At 36.0% G+C, this 16,281-nt stretch overlaps 1 protein-coding gene across 4 annotated transcripts; it reads right to left on the bottom strand.

Moving 5' to 3' along the window:
- Window positions 1-482: 482 nt before the first annotated feature.
- usp38 (ubiquitin specific peptidase 38) lies at window positions 483-15,856 on the bottom strand. Of its 4 annotated transcripts, none has more exons than XM_073952496.1 (11): window positions 15,631-15,856; window positions 13,407-14,227; window positions 9,928-10,063; window positions 9,359-9,488; window positions 8,995-9,096; window positions 8,355-8,513; window positions 7,591-7,784; window positions 6,942-7,035; window positions 6,696-6,802; window positions 3,997-5,275; window positions 483-1,232 (listed from the first exon to the last, which is right to left on the bottom strand). In XM_073952496.1, exons 2-11 carry the CDS (start codon window positions 14,149-14,151, stop codon window positions 1,071-1,073), a joined length of 3,108 nt encoding a protein of 1,035 aa, XP_073808597.1. In that variant the 5' UTR covers window positions 14,152-14,227; window positions 15,631-15,856; the 3' UTR covers window positions 483-1,070. The 4 variants fall into 4 exon arrangements, with proteins under 4 accessions (XP_073808597.1, XP_003197722.2, XP_073808604.1 ...); XM_003197674.7 differs by having other exon boundaries at window positions 13,407-14,141; window positions 15,716-15,856; XM_073952503.1 differs by having other exon boundaries at window positions 15,653-15,721.
- Window positions 15,857-16,281: the final 425 nt, after the last annotated feature.

The following is a 16,281-nucleotide window of genomic DNA, read 5'->3' as shown; positions in this document are numbered from 1 at the left end:
ATAAACAACCCTGTCCTTATTAATTTGTCAAAGTTACAAATGGTAATTTCTTAGGCCTGAATGCTTTAAAAACCCACACATGGCCACAGGTCTCCAAAAGCAATTCCGAAATGATAATTTATAATTCAGACTGAGCAATGCATATACTCACGATGTGACTATTGTGAATAAAAACATTGCGATATCGATGCTGAAACGGTACATTGTGCAGCCCTAATATAAAGCATGTTTGTTTTTAATACATTATGTCTTCGTTTATAAAAATAAGCCTGGTGTAAACGGTTAAATACTAACCCTTTCATTAAATAATATGCATCCTACTGTAACAGCATGTTATTGCAATGCTGCTCTTTCTTGTAACCAAGAACATGTGCTTTTTATAACGTAAATAATGTTGTGTACAGTCTCGTCAAATGTCTTAACCAGTAAATGACAAGAGATTGTATTCATGTGTGTACTTTAAATTATAAAAGCAGACAGTGTTCAACGAGGATTCTTTACTATATATTTTTACACTGTACAGCAAGAGCAAAGTGTTTTGTATACCCAGTCCAATATCTCTGTAAAATCTGAAGTATTGAAAGGCACAGAAAACTCTCAAAAAAGCTTCAATGTTTAAAAAGTTAAATCCAAAAAAGTTTTCCCTGAATGAATTAAATAAAACTTGACTGCAATTAAATAATTGACGAAACAGTCTTATCTCTAATACTCCAAACCAGAAGCTGAAGAACTTCCAATTTAAAAGAAATTCATGCAATTAGTTCACTGTATAATACGGTCCAAAAATATTGGTTTCAATTTTAAGTTCATTATCTGCTTAGAAAATGATTTATGATTCCAGGATATGACCAAACATTGTGTTCTTTACAAATTTATTGCATGCCCATTTCTGACCTGTAGTACTGCGTCACTGATAAACAAGTGGATGTAAAGGGAAAAAGCATGCAAACCCCCCAAAAAAGAAGATATCTGTTCTGAGGTGGCACATTTATCCAGATTGTGAGGATAAATTAAGTCTGGTGTTGTCAGTGGGACTGTCCAGTGCTCTGCGGGTACGTCTGTGACTCTTTTTAAAAGACTAGTCTGCTGATGGTGTTAAATCCCCCTCCTCCACCTCCACCTGAAGGCCCGCAGCTGCCAGGAGGCTCGTTGTCATCAGAACCATTGGGTCTGAATGAACAGGATGCAGAGGTTGCTTGAAGAGCCCGAGTTCTGGCGTTAAGCTCCTGCTCCTGAAAAAAAACAAACAAAAGGTTAAATCTATGCTCCAAATTCAACACTGATCAATGACAAATAGGAGAGTCCAACATTAAGGAGAATTTGGCAAAATTACTTGCTAAGATTTTCTTTTTAAGAATTTCATATTTCCTAGTATTATCACCAAATTTGATTTCAGGACAGTTAAAAGATCTTGATAATAGAAAATGTATGAAAAACACATTTTAATCATATTTTAAAATAAAAGACGAAGACAATAATGTTGATCCACTGACATGTTATTGAATGCCAAAAAAACAGTTTTATCTCTAATACTCCAAACCAAAAGCTGAAGAACTTCCCATTTAAAAAAAAATTCATGCAATTAGTTCACTGCATAATATGGTCCAATAATATTGGTTTCAATTTTAAGTTCATTATCTGCTTAGAAAATGATTTATGATTCCAGGATATGACCAAAACATTGTGTTCTGTACAAATTCATTGCATGCCCATTTTTGACCTAGTACTCCTTCAACATTGACCTACAGTACTGCTTCATTTAAAAAAATAATTTAAAATAATAAATGCAGTAAATACTGTTAATATGTTATTGAATCTCAAGAAATTATTTTATTTTAGCAAGGACACACTGGCAGTACAGATTTTGTACTTACAAAAAACTACATTCCAAATAAATTGCTGTTTAGTTGACCCTTGTATTGATCAAAGAATGCTGAAAATCACAGTTTTTGCTTTCATCTGCGAAAGATTTGTCTTGAATTAAATAAATCAGAATGATTTCTGAAGGATCATGTGAAGGCTAGAGTAATTGCTACAAAAAATCATTTATACCATTGTAATAATTATATTGAAATAAAATATTCAATATTTTCGTATAAATAATTGTTATTAAGTTTGTTGATTTTCTATTTCCATGTTTTAGTTCAAGGCAAATTTATTAGCCCTCTTGTGAAATTTTTATTATTTTTCAAATATTCTTCAAGTGCTGTTTTAGTGAGAAATCTTAAAAAAAATTAAAAAGTCATATAAATTCTAGCTAATTTATTTTCCCTTGGTCATGATGACAGTACTAAACGTTTTTAAGGTACTGTTTTTCAGCTTGTATAACTTAAAAGCGTAACTACGTAAGTTATGATAATTAGAAGACTAACTAACAGGACTAATGATTTTATTTTACAGCCAACTTAAAAAATAATAATAATACATCACTAGAAAAAAACATAAGATGAAATACTGTGAAAAAAATCATGGTCTGTTAAACCTTATTTGGCTAAAATTTGAATAAGAATAAAATATTTCACACACATTCCAAAAAATATATTTTTGCTGCATGTTCAAACTCCTAATTTAAAATGAGCTAAATCAACTAAATTTTCTACTACAACTTAATTGTTTTATTTTAAAGGGCACCTATTTTAAGTCTTTTGTGTCTCTAGAATGTTTCTGTAAAGTTTCAGCTCAAAACACCCATCAGACAATGTATTATACCTTTCAGAATATTGGTATTTTCGGCTCTGAACACAATATGGCTGTTTTTGTTGCCTGTGCCTTTAATGCTAGTTTTCCCCAACCACCTTTCCCACATGCCTGTGAGAGTGTGCCTCAATCTCTGCCTCGGCTGTGTCAGATAAACAGCACAGTGACAGACATGAAGGAAGCAGATCTCACGTAACGTTTGTAAGAAATACTACAGTAAGAACTTTACCAATCATTATTTGATGTATTTGTTGTGGAGTTGCAAAGATGAGTCACACACAATGTCACAGGATAAGTGTGACAGGATACACATTAATATCCACTGCTGTATACAAGTATCCATTATGTTAATGTACAAAATCTACCTGATTTAACATCCACAAACTGGGATTAAAGCGTCTTCTTTTTTAATTGTACTGACATGTGGCTGTGGTGATGAATTCCAGAGATTTTATGGCCCTCATTACAAAGATGCACTGTTTTAAAAACATTTTAAACTCATTCTTGATCACATTTGATAATACTTGATGATGCTGAAGAGATCTTTTAATCTTGTTTGTTTTGCACATGCCCCGTCTTGTTGATATGACTATACGTGTTACAACGGAGACATGTTAATAGGTGATTGTCAATCAAATCGGTGGGAGGGGAATCCACACTTCTACTTCATGTTGTGGTGGGCTTCAAAATGGGAGGGATATGGATCCTATTTTAACGTCAGAACATTTAAAGAAATAAACTTATTGTGTTTATATCACCCCAATATGACTGTGGACACACTATTCCTTCACACAGTTCTGATAAAAAGATGAATTTCATCATAGGTGCCCTTTATAGCCACTTCATTTTGTAAAAACAATCAAGCTAACTTAATCGATTTTCGTTGGGACGACATGAGGGAATTGTGTGTAATTTATTTTTACAGTGCACCAACTATAATAATAATAATATAACACTTTACAATAAGGTTGTATTAGTTAATGCAAATACTAACAACAATGAACAAACTATAAACACTACATTACAGTATTTGTTCATGTTAGCTAAGGAAAATACAGTTGTTCATTGTTACTCCATGTTAACTCATGGTGCATTAACAATCATGTTAATGAAGCATTAGTAAATGTTGAACTATGATTAATAAATGCTGTACAAGGATTGTTCATAATTAGTTTGTGTTAGTAAATACATCAACTAATGAAACTTTATTGTATTGTACGAAACCTAAAGTGTGACCAATAATTGTTAATGATTAATAATGAGGGCTGTTGACCACTGGTAATATACAGTTACTCTCACCTGTAGGAAGAGTTTGTTGTCTTTGGTAATGGCATCCATCAGCTCTTTCTGCAGAGGTGGCTCTCCACTCAGCCTTGCGCCATTTACAACCGGCCCTGAATTGCTTGCTTCTCCACTGACCTCTTGTTTCCTGTAGATCAGGACATAGGCTGTATCCTTGGGGAAGCGGCTTGTGACATTTTGCAATGACTGAAAGTTCGTAAAAGTCACTCTGCTGTCATTAAACAAGAACCAGTCCGCCGACTTTGGATCAGCACGCCCCGTTTCCTCCTGTGGGGCTGTCGAGCTCTCTGATTGGCTAGAATTATCCAGGCTCTTGGGACTCGTCTGAGCCACACAACCATCATCGCTACTCACGTTCCTTCCATACGAGTAGTAGTGACCGCTATCGGAAGACATCCCAGAGTGCATCACAACAGAACTCAACACATATGGCACAGAGAGCTTCTGCAAATCACTGTTATTTTTCTTGCTCTTCATTCTGCTTTCTGCAATTCCTTCCTCTTTCTGTGAAGGCTTCAGCTTTTTAGCCAGATTCTCGCAACTGTCTGGAGACTCGGATGAGGAAGATGCAGCTACATTTGAAGATGAAGAGCTACTGTGTTGGTGTAAAGGAAGGGACATGTGCAGAGGAATGCCCACATTGTCCAGGATCTTGCGCCGCACATGGCAGGTGGCATCGTAAGAGAAGCGCAACAGAGTCAGAATGAGGTATTCAGGGGCTGCCACCACTCGCATAGCCTTCTCAGCCCTCTGCAGTGAGGCACAGCATTCGCAAAAGTAGCAGTTTTCGTTCTCTAAAATTTCTGGAGCCAGGAAATAGTCCACTAAATCTGGCACAGATATTGTTGGTTCCACCATGGGCCTCTCCATCCCGCTTGCTGCACCTTCTTTGACGGGGCCCTCCGAGGCTTCACTGCCTCCATTCACTGCCCCCTGGCAGGGTCCCAGAGTAGAGGAGCTTTTGTGCTCATTAGTGGGACCCCGTGGCTGTGACATGGAGGGGCAGAAGGCAAGAGAGAGGTCTGTGAATGGCTCCTCTTTCTCTGATAGGCTGTGGCACTGCAGGCAGCGGATGGCTGTGGAGAGTCTCCCACCAAACATGCGCTCCACTAGAGTGCCGGTTTCTCCTTGAGCTGCTGCAGGATCTGGGTGCGATGGCACATCAGAGATCGGTGGGCTTACAGCATTGTGGAGAGTTTCTGGAGAAGTGGTTGCAGGTTCTGGTTTTGGGCTGGCCATCTGAAGGGCTGAAAGGGCCTTCTCTTCTTCATGCAACCTTTAAATCACACAGGAAGACACAAGTTTATGGGTGTTTAGAACTGCCTGATCTCTCCCTGCTGTTGTAAATATGAAAACACATTAAAGCTCCTTTGAACTAGAGCTGAAGATGTTTGCCCGAATTTAGGAACGAGACATGTTTGGGCAGATTCAGGCTTAATTTCTATAATCTTAGACAAGGTCGAGCTGGACTTCCACAGTAAATGAATGGTCATGTGATTCATTTCAATGAGTGCGAGAAAGTAATCAAATCGTTTATTACAAAATCAAAACCCATTTCTGCATAGATGAAACAAATGATGATGGAGAAGTCAAAAAGAGGGATTTTTTGCAGAGTGGGAAAATGTACAGCTAGCTGACAAGGAAAATAACAAGGTCACATGCTACATTTAAACTGCTGTCATAGAAAAGGAAATGGATGTTCTTGACTGGTGGAAAATGAACAAACAATCCTACCCAAAACTTGCAAAATTAGCCAGATCAGTAGAACTATGCATCTCGGCCAGTAGCAGCAGCAGTGAAAGGGTGTTCAGTGCTGCTTGACGCACCATCAGCGGGCACAGGACCACAATAAAGCCATCTACAGTGGATTCAAAAATGTTCCTCCACAAAAACATGCAGACTAATCTTGGAGAGGAAAGGATTTTCAAATTATAACTAAATAATAAATAAATCGAAAATGCACAATCAAGACAGAGTGTATAGCCAGATGTTGGCATTATTCTTTGAATATTCAGCTTCTCCGTTGCCTTAAAAAGGTCTGGCTGTAAACGGGTTCAGGCTTTTATAAAGCTGTCAGTCATAATGTACTCGGGCTCAAGCCAAATTCTGTCTGGCCTAACTTTTATGGCCCGATTACAGCTCTACTGTGAAGTGCCTTGAAATGTGCAGTTTTATTCCATGTTTGACGTAATCTCAACTGAAATATGAAGAGGAGCCAATGGCGTTTTGTTTTATCCCTCTGCCAGCGAGTGGTTGAGCTCAAGTGCATCAAATGTGAAGGGGGCGGGGCATGTCAGACACCAGAGGATCACGATTTGATGAGAAACTTGAAGGTATGAGATGACGTGAATAAAACTGTTGATCGATTTTAGTGGAAATAACAAACTACAAGCTTTACATGTTTGTTTTGGTTTTATATCTTATCTGTTTTGGTGCACGCACATTTTAAAAATGAACATTACTGCCACTAACATCTAAAACCCTTATTTTAATTTCGTGGGACCTTTAATGTGATTCTTGTGATTTTTCCTACTACCCTAATCATTGGTTGAAACAGCTGTAATGTCATATTTGAATTGTAAACTAAATTTTGAATCAAGTTCCAAAAGAACAACTCTTAAACACGAAAATGCAGAAAAAGTGATATCTTTCTTGTAATTATTGGAAAGGAGGTCATAGGTATTTTCTGAATATACCTGTCCAACAGAAACCTCAAATACTCTGAGCAGTCTTGCTGGGATCCGGCTGAAAACCAAGTAGGTCGAGAAACATCCAAAAAACTCCTTGGCGAATATGCTGCTCTCTGGTGGACACATAAAATAACAATTAATCCCAAGCAGGTATTCCTAATAGTCGATTTCAAGGCTCAAAAAGCACTTGCTGTTGCGCTGAATGAGGATAAACTTCTAAATGGCAAGAGAAATAACTGTAAACAAACAAACCTGTGTGTGAGCCAAGAAAGCAAAAAGAAGCTGAAGCTTCTTCATGAGCGTGTTGCTGCCATTCAATTGCAGAGACATAACATGTCGCCTGAAACTTTTAAAGACAAACTGTTAGAGAAATAAGATGAATGTGACAAAACATATATTGTTGGAGTCAAAATTACTAGCCCTCCTGTGAAATGTGTACTTTTTTCAGATATTTGCCAAGTGCTGATCAACAGAGCAAGGACATTTTGAAAGTATTTCCTATATATTTGATTTATTCTGGGGAAAGATTTTTTACTTTTAGTTTGATAAAAGCATATTTTAATAAATAAAAAAAATTATTAATTTAAGTTCAAAATTATTAGCCCCCTTAAGAATTATTTTATTTCCATTGTCTACAGAACAAACCACTTTACGATGAAAGACAAATAAATTAGTTATTAGAAATGTGTTATCAAAACTATTGTGTTTTTAAAAAATTATGTTCGTTAAACAACACATGGGGAAATATTTTTAAAAGAATAAAAATGTCACGGGACGGATAATAATTTTGATTTCAACTATATACACATTGTTAACTTAACACAAAAGGTCATTACAGTTGGGTTATAACAGTAGACCAGTTGTGAAAGATCAGATTCTATGCAACAGACTTGAAACGTACTCTGTGGCCATAAATAAAATTTGGAGGATGCTGTTCATGTAGCATGTGTTGCCCAGATTCACAAGTCCTGTCTTCCCTGTTTCTGATTTGCCTGTGATCTTGAGCAGGCCTGAAGCAAATGAATTTGACTGAGATGTCCAGGCACTTTGGTTCAGAACAAATTTGATCTTCTCCTCACTAGGTTTAGGCAGTTCCTGTAAAAGAAGCAGAGATGGATACTGAAATTGAATAGCACAATCATAACTACTGAAAACTACTGTTCAGTACAATGAACAAACAACACATTTATATTACGCAAGAAAGCATTAAATCAATTTAGAACGTGAAGATATTTACGATGTTACAAAATATTCTATTTTAATTAAGTACTGTTCTTTCGAACTTCACATTAAAAATATATTGCGATTTCCACAAAAAAAAGAATGATTGTTTGACTAAAGACTATGATGCATTGATAATATGTAGCTTTGTTAAATGCAATGCATTTTATTTTAAAACATATTTTATAAGAAAACAATCACTTAAAATTCTTATATTTCACAATATCACCAATCTACTGTTTTTTTAACTGCAACCTTGAAGAGCAAAAGCAACATCTTTGAAAAAAAAAAAAGTTTCAGATTTGTTTAAACTTTCCATTAAATAGTACAATTAATTATGGCATACACATACAAAATAACTGCTTAATGGTAAACTGACCTGGGTTATCTGAACAAATAAAGTAAATGCCTTTTGTTTTAGATACATTTATGAGAGATTCTTACTTTAATGGATTCAAGAATGCTGTCGTAGAGGTCTGGGAATCCGGAATATTGGTACATCATGCAATGAATGAGTTCAGCAAATTGTAGTAAGAACGTTTTACTGTTCGGAAGGCCATCATTCTTTAAAGACTTCACAAGTGGCACTATATGAGGAACCACCTGGTATAAAAACACAAATAATATAAATAACATCACACATTACATTAAAATGACTAAATAGTGGATAGTAAAACCAACAGTTTCTTAAAAGTCTAAAACTAAAATGTTGGACACAAAAAATTGCTTTATTTTTACCTTTATATTCTTAGCTTTTACCTTAGTTTTTAAATAAAAGATGATCGGAACCACTAACTTCCATAATAAGAAAAAAAAAATACAATCAAAGTCGAAGGCTACCATCAACTACTTGGTCAACAATATATTTTAAGATTTTTTTATTTTGCGTTCAGCCAAAAAAAAAAAGGAAGCTAAAAAGTTTGGAACAAGTCACTTATTTGATACTATATTTAAAAAAAAAAGAGATTTATCAATGCATAAAAATAATTCATTAAAATGCCTCCCTTTTTGGCACAGGGGGACTTTTTAAGATGAAAAAATTGAAGTTTTTGTTTAGGTAAGATGCAGTTTACAGTGGCCTTACTAAGTGAAAGGCTTCAGGAGAGTGCTGGAAACTAAGCAGCATATGTGAAAGAACAACCAGCGCTCCCTGCCTCACAATGGGATACCAGAGACGATTAAAGACCTGGAAACAAACAAACAAACACACACACACACACACACACACACACACACACACACACACACACTAATAAACATAGAGAAACGTCTGTCACAGACTTGTAGGCTTTAAAAGGAATAAATGTTAACAATCTCAGATAATCAGCTGAATTCAGATAAAATTAGTCTCCCGATATCTTGATTCTTTTTCATTATGTTTACTCTTGGCATTACTGTTGTTGCTTTTTTAGTGCAGCTTTGCAGGCTTGTTGCTAATACATACAAACCTGTTCAATTTTGAGCAGTGTGACATCTATGAGGATGGTGAACTTTTGAACAGCAGCAAGTCCTTTTAATAAAGCAATGACCCAGGTGTCCACATGATTAGCTAGAGGCCATGACAACCAGTCAATCATCCTTGAATTGAGAGAGAGAGAGAGAGAGAGAGAGAGAGAGAGAGAGAGAGAGAGAGAGAGAGAGAGAGAGAGAGAGAGAGAGAGAGAGAGAGAGAGAGAACAGGGTCAGGACCACAACACATGCAATAAAAGCCTTACATAACAGCAACAGCACCACACACACACAAAATCTGGCAACATTTTGACCTCAACATTTAACTGCGAAGAAAAACAACAGCAAAAAAATCTATACTCATTTAAAAACTGTTAAGCTACTATAAACTATAAACACTACACCCATTCCAAATGACTTGCATAAATGCAATTACTACATACTTAAAGTAAACAAGATGCAGAGACAACAACATAATTGGTGGCTGGATCAAGGGCTTAGTCTTTTAAACATACACAAAAGCACCATTCATCAGCTTTATATAGCGCGCGCACACACACAGACTGACCTGCAGAGTGCTTGTGTCATACTGGCATCTTTAACATTCTGGTCAGTGGTGAGGCTTTTGATGAGGACTGTGATCATTTGCAGAGGGATGTGCTGGACCAGGCTTGCTAGAGCAATAGACGGTTCAAACGAAGGATCTGAAAAGTAAACAAGAGTATGAGGAAAGATCACATTATGCATTCATAAGGTTAATGTTTGTAGCACATTTAGGATTTCTTTTTAATAACTCGTGCTAATTTTACAACAATTCTAAAAAAAATTGGATATTTTTACACAAAATAAAACATTTATTTTTCCCTCTTTAGTTTTAGTTTAATTGAGAAAATGCAAAGAAAACATGCCTGTGTTTACAATACCAAATAAATAGCTTTCTGGATATATTACCAGATTTGGATTTTGATGGCTCCAACCATTTAGGAGCCAATTTAGTGAAGGAAAAATCATGGTCTGGGATTACATTCAGTATGGGGGTGTGCGAGAGAGTGGATGGCAACATTAACAGCCTGAGGTATCAAAACATTTGTACTGCCCATTACATTACAAACCACTTGAGAGGGCAAATTCTTCAACAAGACAGCTCTCCTTCTCATACTTCAGCCTTCACATTAAAGTTACTGAAAGCAAAGAAGATTAAGGTGCTCCAGGATTGGCCAGCCCAGTCACCAGACATGGATATTATTGAGCATGTCTGGGGTAAGATAAAAGAGGAGGCACTGAATATGAATTGAAAGAATCTTGATGAACTCTTGGAGTCCGGCAAGAATGCATTCTTTGCCTTTCCAGAGGACTTAATTAGTAAGTTATTTGAGTCATTGCAGATATGTTTGGATGCAGTCCTCTAAGCTCATGGGAGTCATACACAGTATTATTATTATTTTTTTTTTACTGCACCATAACTTTATATTCTATACTGTACATTATTTCTGTTAATCCACTTCTGATACCAAATGATCAACTAAAAGTCAAATAAATATTTGTTGTTCCTAAAACTTGGATAGGCGACAAGACTTTTGTCAGGAAGTGTACATATTGTATGTTTTTTAATAAAACCTAAAAAGGTTCTAGTTGGACTCAAATAATTAATAAGCAATAAAATTACTTTTGAACAAAGTAATCAGTATCAGAAAAAAAATATTTAAATACAATAATAATTATTAGTAATTAATAGCTTTTTGAAGTAACTTACCAGACACAGTGTTAAGCATAGTGTCACATTGATATTGCTTTTAATTATAATGTTTATATTTTTGAAGAAATTTGAATATTTATCCATTTGTTAAAGGTTTACAAGCTAAATCTTTGCCCAACCTGACATGACACCAGACTCTGCCTTTTCCCCAATTCTCCTTTTCATTATGAACCAAACAATTTCAATATAGATAACAAATCTGGATTACAGACAGGACAGGTCAAACACATTAACTTCATGTCAACCCAACCACACTGTTGTAGCAGATGCAGAATGGAACTTGATTTAAGAACCATAGATATACATAAAAGATATCATCTCTCGATTGCATCAAATATCTTTGTTCTTCCCAATTGCCTCTATGTCACTTGTGCCTGTACACATTTGTCAGTCACTTGGACTGTTTGGTTTGCTGTGTCCACATAACATGATGGTTTTTGCATCTGTCCCTCATAAAAGTTTGAATGATGCCTTAAGTCTTTGAAACTGACAAGTAAATGTCTGCTATTCCTAGAAACAATATGGACTTTTCAGACCCTGGCACATATTTCCACTGTCTTTTTAACAAACTGTGTTCATTTATGTCCTTGACATGTTGCATTTCTAAAAGCAGAAACAGACTGTGACAGGGATTTTCTAATGCACTGCTGAACTCATGCGTTTTTTTTTTTTTTTTTTTTTTTTTTTTTTAACAGCACAACATGACAATTTGTTCATTTAGTGCCACACAAGGGTTCAAATGTCAGGAACATTTCTGACTAGCTCTATACAGATTTAGACTGCTATGGATTCCTTCAATGTTTTTTACAATATTATTTTTGGTGGTCGCTGAAAGACCTAAGATGGATTTGATTAGGCATAGGCCGATATTAGATTCAGACAATATGATAACCTTGGATAAAAATACTACGGTTTCACAATATTGTGATTACTGTTTTAAAATATATTCTTTTTAAATGTTGGAGCAAAAAACTAAAACTTTTTCCTATTTAAACACAACATATTTTATTTTGAGAAACATTTCTAATATTTTGGAAGAGTAAACATGTCCGGCTAAATAATTCAAATGAATCATAGACTTCTGTGGTCTTCATTGGTTTCAAAAACACAAATTTCTTTACAATTTAAAACGGCATCTTTGGATATCTTTTCTACAGGAGATATTGTTGCCCTAAAAAAATAAAATAAAATAAAAACATAAATAAAAAAATCTTACAAATACCTTAGGGATGGTAAAGCAGAAAAAATTTGCAGTTTTAAAACCTTGACTTTTCCAAACCACCAGTATACCTTGAAAACGGTTATCATCCCATACCTAGATTTGATTTTGCTTTACGAGTTATGATTTTTAATTTGTTTGAAAATTCTCTCATAACTTCTGGCGCATCATAATAAGCCATGATGATCATGTTTTATTTGCTAAAACTAAGATCCGTTAATATCAAATCATGAAACTCTTATACCAATTTACCTGTTAATTGTGGACAGTTTCAAAAATGTTTCATTTCGATATTCTATGACAGTTTTACTTTTGTTTTTCTCAATCTCTTCCATTTGTTTTGGAGGTTGTTGCAGCCATCAAAAATTACAATTTGATCATTTTAGACTTTAAATACATTAAGGAATGTCATTGAAAAGACTGGAAATATTTTCTTTATATTTTTGTCAATTAAATAAATGTTAATAGGAATTATTACACGGCTGTCTGGAATACTTGATTCTGACTTGTCAGTCTTGACATTCCAATGAATGTTATTCCCAGATAACAACCGGTGAAACTAATAACACCGGCTCATGCTGGTCCTTCCTGGTACTTTCACTTTGGTACAAAAATATCAACAAGAGGGAGTTGTTATGAAGAGGAATTGCATGAATTACACAATTATATAGGCTCTTTGACCATATGGGTTTTTGAAAATTACGGCCCTGTCTACACCCATAACCACTTCCAAGGCAATGACAGCGGTACTTCCTTTACCAATTTTAAAGCACTTCTGTGCTCATGCACCTGGGGTGTCTGTGCTAGGCCATTATCAGCTGTGCTGTAATTTTTTCACAATGGATGCAAAAAAATCACTGTTTGAGTTGAGAATGCAGCTCAGATAAGACATGACAAGTTAGTATGCGCGGTGGTCAAAATTAAAAATAGTTCAACGATGTTGTGCTCCATATTGTTGCGACCTAATGAAACTTTTGAAAGGTGCGCGTAAGGTTCTGGTAAACGGTATGCTACTGTGCAGAGACAACCCCAGATCTACCATGTCCTCTTAAAGCAAACAGAGTTTACTGACCTGTGGATGAGATGATGGAAAACACCTCCTGCAGTGATGGCAGCAGTGTGGTGGGCTCAGCCTTCCAGATGACCTGCAGAAGTGCGCTCACCCTGCTCACTTGGGTCACATACTCCCGCAGTTCCCGCTCTTCACTGGCAGGACAGTGAAAATACGCAAAGGTGCGCACAAGCTGTTGGCAGAACAGAACTCCTGCCTTTTCTCGTGGGATGCACTGAGAGAAGTCTGTAAGTATGGTGGCCAACTTGGCACATGTCGCTGGTTCTGGCCGCTCACAGATGATGCGTAGGACCTCCGTCTGTAGCAGAGGTGCCAGTTCCAACACAGCCGGGCAGCTGATGAGCAGTCTGAGAGAACTGTGAATGAAGTCCAAGATTGCAGGGTCTCTATGGTCCAAAGAGCCATAGCCCTGTTGAAGAAGGCTAAGCACAAATTCCTTGCTGAAGAAGCGGGCAAACTCATCACGATGGTAGCGTGCGTATGCTTCTTGCACTTGGAAACCAATCTGACGCTGAAAAACATCTTCACCCTGGAGAATAAGGCGGGTGGTGAGATGGTACAAGGCCTGGCACTGCTCCTCCGTCACCTCCTTTTCTGCAGCCTCCATCACTTTTTTCACGATAGCCCGCTTGACATTCTGAGGATGGGAGGAACTGACCAGCGCCTCCAAAATCTTATCCATGGTTGGACTGTATTGCACCACAGGAAAGGCAAAGTAAGCGGAACAACCTGTAACTGTAGACATATAGTTTTATTCAATTGAAGTATGGTATTACTATTGGTTTATCAAATTAATAGTCATGTCTAAGCCCACACAGAATCTGCGCACACAGATATCCGCAGTTTTTAAGCCCGTCATTGAGTTTATGTATTTACTTGTGTAAACGTTTCTAAATTTACACTTATTCAGGTATTAAAATAATTTCATTAATATTATTATGATAAAATAATAGTAATATTAAAATGTTATTATGACTTATTTACAATACAGGTTGTAAAGTAATATTTTCCCTCTTTTAGAAGGTGTATTATTTGAGAGACTTGTTTCGTTTACCAAATAAGTGGGTCTAATTGGATTTGCATTGTAAACCTTAAATAAAAGTTACAAATGTATTCATTTTATTTCTTTTTTTTTTTTTTTTAGTTATGATACTCATAAAATCATTCCGCATAAATCTGCAGATTTCTTACAAAATTCTCCCCAGAAATAGCAAAAAATATCTGCAGATTCTGTCTGGCCCTAGTCATGTCTAAATGTCCCAATTTTGCATTATCAACTCATTGATCAATCTCTTTCATGAAGAAAAAAAAGAGATTGCGCGATAAGATATTGGTTCATGCATCTCTGAAGTTAGTAAAAAAAAAAGTTTGTTATATATTTTTATTTTTATGTAAAAACCAGTTTCTTTTATATAGTGTAAAATTTTGATTGTATTAATTGCTTAATAAATGTGCATGCATGTATTATTTATTCATTTTCTTTTCGGCTTAGTCCCTTTATTAATCAGGGATCGCCACACTGGAATGAACCGCCAACTTATCCAGCAGGTTTTTACGCAGCGCATGCCCTTCCAGCTGCAACCCATCACTGGGAAACATCCACACACACACTCATTCACACACATACACTACGGACAATTTGTAGCCTACCCAATTCACCTGTACCGCATGTTTTTGGACTGTGGGGGAAACCGGAGCACCCTGAGGAAACCCACACGAACGCAGGGAGAACATGCAAACTCCACACAGAAACGCCAAATGACCCAGCCGAGGCTTGAAAGTTTTCAAATTAAAGTTAACCTCAAATAATTACAAAGCTACATATGGGTGAGTATAGTCTGACAGCTAAATATATTTAATTGTGTGTATCAAGCAAATACTGTCTTTCAGTCAAAAGATACATTCAGACAAATGTGCTTTTATTCTTCTGTTAATATACCTTTACGGATTTTTTCGCAAAGAAATAACAGCTCACAATCAACAACAACACCCTAAGTAAAGCACATCAGAAGCTGTCATTACAACTGCCTGCTAACTACTCTGCTAGCTAGTTTGCTAACACAAAGAATAAGAATGAATTAAATAACATTTAACGTCAGTAGCACGACACAATAAAAGCAAAAAAGCCATACCACAAACTATTTACAGGCTAAATATTAGCTTTACATTCGTCGCTGTCGACAAGATCAGAGTGCAGAGTCAGAAATCGAAACAAAGCAAATACACACAAATGCCATAGCACTGACTTAGCAAAAACAGAAATGACTTTCCTTTCCAGGTTCAGAGATGACAACAACATCGACACTCACCCGATTATGTCATTCCGAAAACGTCTTGGTTTTCAACGGTAAAAATAAAAAATTTAAAAACCACAAAGACGTCGAAATGTATATTTTGTTGTGATCTGTTTGTTAAACTGCGACCTCTTTCAATCAGCTGTTGAAACACACAAACGTCATCAAAACGCGCGAGAATGATGTCAGGACCCAACACTTGCACCCACACATTTGGTGTGTCCAAAATCGCATACTTCCTCACTATATATGTTAAATAAAATGGAGTGCATTAAATTAAAAAGGCTGTAATAGTTAATTTATTCAAAGATGGTGGTCAAGACTATTTAGATTTCTCTATTTTAATAATACCTTCAAAATTAAATGGTTTGATAATTTCTAAATAATCACTCAGTTTGGAATATTTAGCCTCTGAAGCTGAATTTGGTCAGATTGGTGGTCTTCTGTTCTTGCTAAATGTGACTATAAAGCAGAGAGATTTCCAATTAATCTTTCAGCTCCTTTAGCTTGGACATTAATCTATAAACACAACTTCTCCCCATATAAGAGTTATATTTTTGGAACAACTGTAATATTTTGTA

Source organism: Danio rerio, chromosome 1, assembly GCF_049306965.1.
Source record: "Danio rerio strain Tuebingen ecotype United States chromosome 1, GRCz12tu, whole genome shotgun sequence".
NCBI classification, from domain to species: domain Eukaryota; kingdom Metazoa; phylum Chordata; class Actinopteri; order Cypriniformes; family Danionidae; genus Danio; species Danio rerio.
The sequence above is the reverse complement of the archived record's forward strand: the minus strand, read 5'-3'. Positions and strand labels throughout refer to the sequence as shown.

Bases quoted from the DNA above. Each gene is read 5' to 3' on its own strand.
- usp38 (XM_073952496.1), bottom strand. From the start codon at position 14,151: ATGTCTACAGTTACAGGTTGTTCCGCTTACTTTGCCTTTCCTGTGGTG. The intron at 8,514-8,994 runs GTAAGGCCACTG...TTTTTATACCAG, and splicing joins CTCCTGAAGCCTTTCACTTA to GTGGTTCCTCATATAGTGCC. The intron at 7,785-8,354 runs GTAAGAATCTCT...CTTCTTTTACAG, and splicing joins GCATTCTTGAATCCATTAAA to GAACTGCCTAAACCTAGTGA.